The sequence below is a fragment of the Monodon monoceros genome, unplaced genomic scaffold (assembly GCF_005190385.1).
Source record: "Monodon monoceros isolate NGI ecotype Baffin Bay Population unplaced genomic scaffold, NGI_Narwhal_1 Super_Scaffold_6, whole genome shotgun sequence".
Lineage (NCBI taxonomy): Eukaryota > Metazoa > Chordata > Mammalia > Artiodactyla > Monodontidae > Monodon > Monodon monoceros.
The window spans coordinates 12084988-12096271 of NW_021703783.1; the positions used below are offsets into that span (position 1 = coordinate 12084988).

The 11284-nt window shown below is 42.4% G+C and overlaps 1 protein-coding gene across 2 annotated transcripts in view; it reads left to right on the forward strand.

Moving 5' to 3' along the window:
• STRAP (serine/threonine kinase receptor associated protein) overlaps positions 1–861 on the forward strand; it is an 18581-nt gene extending 17720 nt beyond the window's left edge. The window contains exon 9 of one of the 2 annotated variants that reach the window (XM_029206521.1): positions 238–861. In XM_029206521.1, the coding sequence (XP_029062354.1) occupies positions 238–365 (128 nt within the window). In that variant the 3' untranslated portion in view covers positions 366–861. The remainder of the gene's footprint in view (positions 1–237) is intronic. The other variant, XM_029206522.1, reaches the window with a different exon arrangement.
• The last annotated feature ends 10423 nt before the right edge of the window (positions 862–11284 follow it).

Consider the following 11284-nt stretch of genomic DNA (forward strand, 5'->3'; position numbering starts at 1 on the left):
CAGACCGGGGCACGAACCCGTGTCCCCTGCATTGGCAGGCGGACTCTCAACCACTGTGCCACCAGGGAAGCCCAAGACATACTTTTTTAGAACCACAATTATTAAGAAAGCTGTTCCTCTTATGTTTTGTAGCTCATCGTTTGGCATAGTCTCGGCGTACTCTTCTTGCTTGTTAAATGCTAGAAATTGCTAGTGATATTATAATTCACATAATCATCATTGCTTTTATTTTCATAGAAGAAGATAGTGGTGAGCTGGCAAAGCCAAAGATCAGTTTTCCAGAGACAGCGGAAGAGGAGCTAGAAGAAATTGCTTCAGAGAATTCAGATTCCATCTATAGTTCAACTCCTGAGGTTAAGGCCTGAGCATCAGGCAGATGTACACAACTTATGGACTAAAACAAACAGAGAAAAGCATCAGCCTCCAGAGTTACTCTCTGCTTAAGGCAAACATGAGCAGTAAATAATGAGGAATATGAATTAGCTCCAGTGCTGGAAGTAACCAACTTGGTGATACCTGTAAGTGAAAACACAAGAGTATCAGCTGAAGGCGGATGGAGTGATACTCTTGTAGTACGGTAGTCTGTTGTCTTTTTCATGAATATGTGCAAACCAACATCCAATTTCTCTTACTACAGGTAGATTTCTTGTAGCTGTTTATGTTATTATGAAGAGGGAAAATATATTGGCCTATTTTTCTGACTTTTCCCTTAAAGCAGAAAGCCATTTTTTTTTTGCTTTAGTTATAAAGAAGAGGGGGAATACATGATAAAGTAACTGGTTTGATTTCTCTTTCATTGTACACTGCTTCTGAACATCTAATTGTTTTTAGTTCTCTAAATAAAATGCCTCTAAAACAAAACTGTGTTTGTTTCTTGGGAAGCATTGATAGGTTTGAGTTTTATAAATGGAAATTGCCAGAAAGTTTTTTTACGTCATAACTATATTGAAAGACAACCCAGTTAAAGATTCTGTAGTGAACATAAATTGTTTCCTGATTTTGAAATTCAGTTACTTGTACTGGATTTTTGAAATTTTTATGCGCTTTGGTAGGGTTGTATATACCTTTCTTCCTCCTAGACTGGATAGGGGTACTTGACCTGCCTTTTAAAAAAAACTTTCAGAATAATGACTTATTTAAATGATACTTGCTGGTTAAAAGAGAAAAAAAAAAAAAGCAATTCAGAAATAGCAGAGGGCTTCCCTGGTGGCGCAGTGGTTGAGAGTCCGCCTGCCGATGCAGGGGACGTGGGTTCGTGCCCCGGTCCGGGAAGATCCCACATGCCGCGGAGCGGCTGGGCCCGTGAGCCATGGCCGCTGGGCCTGCGCATCGAGCCTGTGCTCCGCAACAGGAGAGGCTGCAGCGGTGAGAGGCCCGTGTAACGCAAAAAAAAAAAAAAAAAAAAAAGAAAAGAAATAGCAGAAAGATATCAGAAAAATCACTCAAAATCCCACTACCCCAAAAAAAATTCTGTTAAAATTGAGTGAACATTAACACACATGAGTGTACCTCTGAATGTGTATATGCAGATAGATAGGAAAGATTTTATAAAAATGGGGTAATTGTAGACCTGCAATGTTTGTTTTACTTTATCCTTTTAAGTTCAGGTGGTATTCAGAAAGCCTTTTTTTTTTTTTTTTTTACCTTTTAATAAAATGAATCAACTGAGTTTAGATTTGTGACACATTTATTTTTTAATATGGAAGGAATATTGAACTAGTAGTTTGTAAATACTTTAGAGAAATAAATAACATCTCTGCCAAATTGCTTTTTCCCTATCTTGTGAATGACCCTTGATAACTTTCCTTAAAAGGAATAACCAACAAAAAAATAAGTTTTTGAGGATTTCTGGTAAACTGGCGGAAAGCACAGTAGGCTGTGACTGCCTTAGAGGGCCAAGAGAGGTGTGTCATGGGGAGAGCCGACTGATAATTCACACAGGGTCTCACAGCATGAGCGTATTTTCTTGTCAACTTGCTACGTGCCTGGTTCTCTGCTTTCCAGCAGCAGTATTGTCAGTGTACCACAGACTCTAATCCTAGTCTGACTTATCTTAAATACAGTTGAGATTTATATGCACCAGGTTGGCATTTTGAAATTGCTTGGTATTTATGAAGTTTATGACCAAAGGAAGTCTCTTCTATTCAGGTTTCATAAAAGTCAAAAGAAAATACAGGGACTTCCCTGGTGGCGCAGTGGTTAAGAATCCATCTGCCGATGCAGGGGACATGGGTTTGAGCCCTGGTCCAGGAAGATCCTACATGCCGCAGAGCAACTAAGCCCGTGCGCCACAACTACTGAGCCCGCGCTCTAGAGCCCATGCTCCACAACAAAAAAAGAGCGTGATTCTGTTAACTCAGAGTAAAAAAAAAAGAAAATACAGATGCATACTTACACCATCACTGGGTGGCATATAGCTTGAAATCTATAAAAGTTGTTTTAAGTTTACGAGTTGAAGAATTTCAGGCCATGGAGCTCTGTCATACCATAACTTATACTTGTGTGATTAGCGAGTTCATGTTGGTCAGATCTCTGGTTGACCGTATTGTCAAGTTCTTAGGTTTTTAGATTCTGGTTACCCAGTCAAGTCATTTTAGGTTTTGGCTTTTGCTGGATTAATGATCGTTAGCTAAAATCAAGGTGTTGGCAGAGCTGCATTCCTTCTGGAAACTAGGAGAGAATCTATTTCCTTTTTCCAGCTTCCAGAGGCCACTGGCATTCCTTGGCTCCGTCTTCAAAGCTGGCAACATAGCATCTTCAAATCTCTGAGTCTCCTGCCACCCTCTTTAACTTATTAAAAGGACGTTTGTGATTACATTGGACCCACCTGGATAAACTCCTCAGTTCAAGATCCTTAACTTACTACCTTCTGTAAAGTCCCTTTTGCCATGTAAGGCAACATTCGCAGGTTCCAGGGATTAGGATATGGACATCTTTGGGGGGCCGTTAGTCTGTTTACCAGACCGTCTAATGGTAGAATCCTATAGTAGAAATTTAGCAAAAAGTTAAAGTATATATTTACGAAAATTGCATTTGTCAAAGTCTCAAGTGTCCTGCGTGTTTCTAACCCAGTGGTCACTTTTCTCATCTTACTAAACCTTCAGCAGCATTCAATAGTTGTCTACTTCCTTGTTTTTGAAATACTTTATTTTTTTCACTTCTCTGCGGCTTCTATCACACTCCTGGTTTTACTTAAATCTTTCTGACTGCTTCTGAATTTGCCAATTCCTCCTTTTCTGCTTCAGGTCTGGTCTATACTTTCTAGCTCTGCTCTCCAAAGGGAAAACTAATTGTGGGATTCAGTGTCTTCTGAAATCTTTCAAATTCATATATCCAGCCTGCTGCCCTGAGCACCAGAGTTTAATGGCATAGTTGATGTTCTATCTTAACCTTTAGTAAGCATCTCAGACTTACCTGTGGAAAACAAATCTTAATTTCTCAACCAAACGTATTTCCCCAACTTGTTACCCATTCTGATAATGGGCACTGCTTAAACTGAAAGACATAAAGTCCTTGAGTCTCCTATCCCTATTTTTAGTCTATATGTAAGTCCTGTGGGTTCTCCTGAGTCTATACTTGCCTCATGTCCACTGTTAACACCCTAGACCAGGCTCCCTTTGTTTCTCACGTAGACAGCTGCAGTGCCTTCCTAACTGTCCCCTCTTGCCCCTACTCCCCCACCCTGCCCTCATCCCATCCATTTTCTACACAGTAGGAAAGGTAATTGCTTTAGGGCTTGAAGAGGCTGAGTGACTGTCCTGTTTAAATCCACAGTGTCTTCCTATTATACCATGTTTTTACTATTTTCTGACTCTTGCTGCCTTTATGACTTTTCATTTTTCCCTTGCTTGTCCTGCTCTAGCCTCAGTGGCTTCATTTCACAAGGCCTTTTCACTTGGCTTGCTATTTCTGCTACTGGAGCCACTCTTACTTAAATATATGCATGGCTGACCCTTTCTTGTGATTCAGGTCTCAAGTCCTGTGACCCTCTTGTCACTTGCTGTTTTGCCCTATTTTATTCAGAGTTCTTACCAGTCTGAAATTACCTCGTATATTTTTTGTCTTCACCAATATTGCTTTGCTTAGAAAGGTGGCTGGTACATCATAAGTGCTCAATAGATGTTGAAACAAGTCCCTAAATGAGCACCAGATCTTACCAGACCAGTAAGATTATTTTTCAGTTATGCAGCAGACCGTCCTCTCCACTGAAGAGTCAGACGTGGCCGGAACCTACTCAAAGCACTTGCCTCTCCAGTGAATTCATGTACAGCTTTATCGGACTTGAGGTCCAATAACCTAGGAGGACTTCAGCTTGTGTGATACAGTCTCCCCATCTCCACCCTGCTTCCCATTCCATTCTTCCTCTGGCACTTCCTCTCTATGTCCTAACGTCATGGTAGCTCAAATCCTGCCTAAGTTTTAGTAATTTACCCTACGAATCATTGCGTCTCCATGTCATCTAGAGGTTTCTTCTAAGAAACCAGGATTGAGCGCAGTCAATTCTCTTGAGAATTTTTCATGTCAGTAAAGTTCAACATATTCATCTTAATGTCTACAAAATAGTAAAGATGTACCATAATAACTTAAAGGTTACATGTTTTAATAGTTCAAATTCAATGGAATTATTAATTTAGCTGCCTGTTTTTGAGACGAAGGTGGAGACAAATGGATGTAACTGTTCAGGATGGAGCAACAGAATGGGGAATTGAAAATGCAGACCAAGGGGAAATATTTCTCTTGTAGGAACCTTATGTTTTACACCTGAATATTTTTGGACAAACAGTGGTTCTGTTGAGTTACATGTGGGTCTCACACTAGGGGGATTCCTGAAGAAAAAGAATCACTGGAGGAAGAACATTCTCAGATAGGCTTAGCTTTTCTTTGCTTAGCTATAGGAATGCACAGTGTGACGGTGTCACCTAGATCAGTGTGACTTTAAAATTAACAGAGTTCTTGGAGAAACAAATGAGGCATTAACAAATTTACCTGTGGAAACAAGGCCGGAGTATGCATCTAAATGATAGCTAATGAACAGTAACCATACTTCATAGGTTGAATCACTTTATATAATTAATGAGAGAATGGAACTTGGTCAAGTGGAAGAGAACTGGTTAAAGTTTACAGATGTGTGTAGAAATAGTATTTTTTTAATCTCTCCAATAACCCAGTGGAGATGGGTAGTATCTACATTATACATATGGGAAACTATTTTAGAGGTTAAATGACTTGTCTAATGAGTTTGGCTTCAAAGAAATAGTTGGGACAGTAAGTGTGTGGTCTGTAGGTTATATTGCCTGGGTTTGAACAGATTTGGTGGGGAGGGATCAAATAATTGATGAAATGGGCTTAACTCATACGAAGCACTTAATATTAGCTAGTGTTATGTATTTATCAGTGATTTCCCAACTTCGGGATTTGGTGGAAAAATAGATTAAAAAGGCAGGGGGGGTTAGGTGGGGGTCGGTGGCAAGACTGAGTGGTCTGCCTCTAATTTTGCCAAGTGAGGCTATGAAAACATCTACCAGCACAATATTCATGAAAGAAAGTTCATTTTAAAATCCAAGTTGGTAGTGAAGGGCATAGTGTCAGCACTGTTCTTTAAATTGAATAAAACTTCATAAAAGACTCAGTATAATTCTTATTTTTCTTATTTCACCATGAAGTAGGAACTAGATGTTCTAGAAGTCTCTCTGCAGTTCTGAAATATTTTGATTCTAATATTCATACTCTCCCCTAGTCCTCCCTGTTTCTACACTTTCCCCCATCCGATTTAGAAATACTGTTGACAATCCATAATTAAGTGAATTTTTACCTAAGGAACCTGTGAAGGACTGCTCTAAGAAATCATAAAGACTACAGTCGAATAAAATTGGACTTGTTGAAACAGTGGGCACTGTAAGAAAGTAGCACAAACAGTAATATATGATCATTCATCTAACAAGTACTGTAGTAGGCCCTGGGCGTATGAACAAGCGAACACAAGTATTGGGTTGGCCAAAAAGTGCCTTCGGTTTTTAAGTAAAAAAAAAAGACACAGTCTTCATTTTCACCAAGAACTTCATTGAACAACGTATTCACCCTTTTGTTCCACTACCTTCTGCCATTTTTCAGGCAACTTTGTAATTCCATCTTCCCAAAACTTTTTATCTTTTTGAGCAAGGAACTGTTCCAGGTGCCTTTTACAGTCTTCCAGGAAATTTGAGTTTTTTTCATTAAGAGAATTTTGTAAAGACCGAAATAAATGGAAATCCGAAGATGCAACATCTGGTGAATACGGCAGATGAATCAGAACTTCTCAGCCAAGCTGTAACAGGTTTTGCCTGATATCAAAGAAACATGCGGTCTAGCGGGCTTCCCTGGTGGCGCAGTGGTTGAGAGTCTGCCTGCTAATGCAGGGAACACGGGTTCGTGCCCTGGTCTGTGAAAGATCTCTACATGCCGCGGAGCGGCTGGGCCCGTGAGCCATGGCCGCTGAGCCTGCGCGTCTGGAGCCTGTGCTCCGCAACGGGAGAGGCCACAACAGTGAGAGGCCCGCGTACGGCAAAAAAAAAAAAAAAGAAACATGTGGTCTTGCATTATCCTGATGGAAGATTACGCGTTTTCTGTTGACTAATTCTGGACGCTTTTCGTCGAGTGCTGCTTTAAGTTGGTCTGACTAGTACTTGTTGGAATTAATCGTTTGGTTTTCCGGAAGCAGCTCATAATAGAAAACTCCCTTCCAATCCCACCATATCACCTTCTTTGGATGAAGACCGGCCTTTGGTGTGGTTGGTGGTATTTCATTTCACTTGCCCCACGATCTCTTCCGTTCCACATAATTGTACAGTATCCACTTTTCATCGCCTGTCACAATTTGTTTTAAAAATGGAACATTTTCATTACGTTTAAGTAGAGAATCGCATGCAGAAATATGGTCAAGAAGGTTTTTTTTTGCTTAACTTACATGGAAACTAAACATCAAAGCGATCAACATAACCAAGCTGGTGCAAATGATTTTCAGTGCTTGATTTGGATATTTTGAGTATGCCAGCTACCTCCCACATGGTTGATTGTTCTCATTTAATGTCTCGATTTGATCACTATCAACTTCAACTGGTCTACCCCACTGTGGAGCATAGACCAGGGAGAAATTCACAAACTACTTTTGACACGTTCCATCAGTCACAGCACCGTCTCCACACACTGCACAAATCTTTTTTTGCATTTCAGTTGCATTTTACCTTTCTTGAAATAATAAAGCATATTATGCCGAAAATGTTGCTTTTTTTCTTCCATCTTCAATATTAAAATGGGTATACAAAAGTTCACCAATTTTGATGCCTTTGTTTTGTTTTTCTTTTTTGTTTGTTTTTTTGCAGTACGCGGGCCTCTCACCACTGTGGCCTCTCCCATTGCGGAGCACAGGCTCCAGACGCGCAGGCCCAGCGGCCATGGCTCACGGGCCCAGCCGCTCCGCAGCATGTGGGATCCTCCCGGACCGGGACACGATCCCGCGTCCCCTGCATCGGCAGGCGGACTCCCAACCACTGCGCCACCAGGGAAGTCCCTTGATGTCTTTTTTTAAATGCATGCTGATAGGACAGCTGTCACATACAACCTAAAAAAACCTGTTTTTTAAAAATAATTTTGGCTGCGTTGGGTCTTTGTTGCTGTGCGCGGGCTTTCTTTAGTTGCGGCAAGCGGGGGTTACTCTTCGTTGCAGTGTGTGGGCTCTAGGTGCGCAGGCTTCGGTAGCTGTGGCACGCGGGCTTAGTAGTTGTGGCTCACGGGCTCTAGAGTGCAGGCTCAGTAGTTGTGGTGCACGGGCTTAGTTGCTCCGGGGCACGTGGGATCTTCCCGGACCAGGGCTCGCACTCATGTCCCCTGCATTGGCAGGCGGATTCTTAACCACTGCGCCACCAGGGAAGTCCCACAAAATTGTTTTGCATTAAGTTAAAGACAATTAAGTGCTACTAGAGCCGTCTTACGGAAAAAACTGAATGAACATTTTGGCCAACCCAATAGTTCATACCCTTTGGCCTTTAACTTTTGGATTATTCCTGTTTCCCAGGCCAGGTATGTTCTTGAAGTTTCAAGATAAATATGACATATTCTTAGAGCTTTAATTTTCACTGAAGGAGAAGTGGGGGTGGGAAGATAAGTAATTTATCCGGTAACTTTTTATTTAAAAATATATCCACAAAAAGGAATGGCATGCAAAATGGGTTAAAAAAATACAATAAAGACAGTTTTACTCTTGTAAGAGCCAGTTTGGTCTTTAGCTCCAGATTGCATGCATAGTTTCTCTGCCTCTAGGCTGGTGATTCTTTGCATTTAGCTTGCATAAACATCATCTGAGGAAATCTGTTAAGAATACAGATTCCAAGGTCCTAGAGATTCTTATTTATTTATTTATTTATTTATTTTTGGCTGTGTTTGGTCTTCGTTTCTGTGCGAGGGCTTTCTCTAGTTGTGGCAAGCGCGGGCCACTCTTTTTCCTCCCCAGTCGTGGAGCACAGTCTCCGGACGCGCAGGCTCAGCGGCCATGGCTCACGGGCCCAGCCGCTCCGCGGCATGTGGGATCTTCCCGGACCGGGGCACGAACCCGCATCCCCTGCATCAGCAGGCGGACTCTCAACCACTGCACCACCAGGGAAGCCCAGGGGCCACTCTTCATCGCGGTGCATGGGCCTCTCACTGTCGCGGCCTCTGTTGTTGCGGAGCACAGGCTACAGACGTGCAGGCTCAGTAGTTGTGGCTCACGGGCCTAGTTGTATCCGCGGCATGAGGGATCTTCCCAGACCAGGGGTCGAACCTGTAACCCCTGCATTGGCAGGCAGATTCTCAACCACTTCGCCACCAGGGAAGCCCGGTCCTAGAGATTCTGATTCAGTAGAGCTGTGGTGAAGCCTAGAATCTGTTTCAGGAAAAAAACTTTTGGGAGATTCCAATGTAGTAGTGGTCCAAAGAGCTGAGAGGCCTTACCTTAAGGATGGATACTTTAGAAGTTTCAGAAAGCAATAAATTTAAAAGGGAAGTTCACAAAGTGAAACTTAGCAACATTTCATTAAAAAAAACCTCACTTTTTGCATTCCATCCCTAGTGTCTCTGAATGCTGCCAATTTGACATACGTTCAAACTGTAGAGATTAATTCCAGATTAGCACTGTGCAACAGGCCAGTTTTAGAAAAAATCCTTGAGAAATTCTTGTCAGATATATTGCAAAAATGTTTGCTAGAGAAGGCTGTCCTGCTTCTGGTTTTCCAACTAAGTTAGGATCTCACAGCTTTTTTTGGTTTATTTTAATACATTTACATTATCCATGAATGCATAATGAATGGCTTGGAATCTGGCTTAGAGTTGTTATCTGCCTCTAAAAAATGGAATTCCATTTATTGTCTTTGTATCTTTTAGGGATTTCAGGCCTCTCCAGCCAAAGATCACCAGGAATAAATTTGGGTTTACTGACTTGCTGCAATAAGGGAGAATACTCACCAGGGGAACTGTGAGATGTCTCAGTTAGAGGGTGTCAGAAATGACATAGGATTTGGGCTTGTGTTTGGTGATTTGGGGAAAGTTCAAGGAAGTGGGCCATTGCTCTGTATTGATGTTGGCAGGAAGGGGTGATAATTCCGACAGGGCATTTTAATTCTTATCTAAAATACAAGAAGAATGGGGTGAGGCTAAAACTGACAAGTAAAGAAGTGATAGTCACTTATAACGGCCAGGATTAGGGGGCTGTTTGGTCATTTTTGTGGTTTGGACAATGTTCATTTTTTGTGTTCAGACGTGATTACAAGGGGTCTTGTTTTTGTTGATTTATCAGGGGCACAACGGCCTTGGCTGATGTTGGTGTTCTGTGAAATTGTTTTACGTTCTACTGGGGAACACGGTGGTCTAGCTGTGAATGCTAGGCCAGCTCGGGGCTTTCAGGGTGAAGACAGAAATAGGTAAAATGCTATTATATAAATGAATGGGATGTAGACACTTTCAAAATGTTTGGCAATGGCTTTGTGCTGACAAGGCTGAGAGGCAGCTATGTGTGGGGGGAAAAGACTGGGATTACCTTTCCTATGTAGCCTATAATTGCTGTGTGAAGCTGACAGTAACATTCGTAGCTTCCATTTGTTGAGCACCTACTATGTGCCATGATGTGTGTTGTACGAGATGCTTTACACATGTACAGCACCTTTGCAAGTCAAATCTATTTTGAACATCCCCATTTTACAGGCAGTAACATTCCTGGAACCAGCTAGTCATTAGGTGGAATTGTTGGTGTATTGAGTTGGACCCGTTTGGAGTCTGCTCCATTACACCAGGATGCCTCTGTTCATAACTTTGGTGTCTGTATAGAGCAAGGGAGATACAGTACATACTTGGCAGGATTGTTCTGGGATTCAAATGCTATCATCTCTCTGAAAGTACCTAGCATAGTAACCGGCTCATGGTAAACAAGCCATAACTAAGAGAGTTCCTTCTTTCAGCAGAGTGGAGCTGTCTCTGACCATGAGTACAGAGTTGATTAGTAGCCTGTGTTGAGTGACTCCAGATAACTTTAACCTCCTGCTCACAAAAAAAGCCTGAAAAAATTCTTAGTATCACAGAATGAGAATTTTAGAGCTCCAAGATGTTGTTAAGGGACTTCCCTGGTGGCGCAGTGGTTAAGATCCGCCTGCCAACGCAGGGAACACAGGTTCGAGCCCTGGTCAGGGAAGATCCCACATGTCGCGGAGCAACTAAACCCGTGCGCCATAACTACTGAGCCTGCGAGCCACAACTACTGAAGCCTGCCCACCTAGTGGCCATGCTCTGCAACAAAAGAAGCCACCGCAATGAGAAGCCCATGCACCGCAACGAAGAGTAGCCCCCATTTGCCGCAACTAGAGAAAGCCTGCACGCAGCAACGAAGACCCAACACAGCCAAAAACAAATAAATAATTAAAAAAAAAAAAGATGTTGTCAAGGTGCTTTCTTACAGATAAGGAAAATGAAGCTTAGAAGGGCAGTTGATGGCCCAGTGTCACACTTAATCGCTGCCGGAGCAAAGCTGAGACCCCAGTTCTTCCCACTCCTAGGCCCCCTGGTTTTTCTGGCCACAGAGTTGCTTCTCTTCAGGAAGCCAAGCGTAGAAGTCACATGGCACCGGGCCCCAGTTTGCTGGTTGGCCGCCCTTACCAGGCTAAGGGATCACCGCTCCCGTTTCAGGTGTGGGATCCTCGAGCTCTGGTCTCAGGCAGTAATTGGAAGGATCCTCTCCCTTCTTGTTCTGTAATCCTACGGTGAAAAGTCTCCAAATGCTTTTATT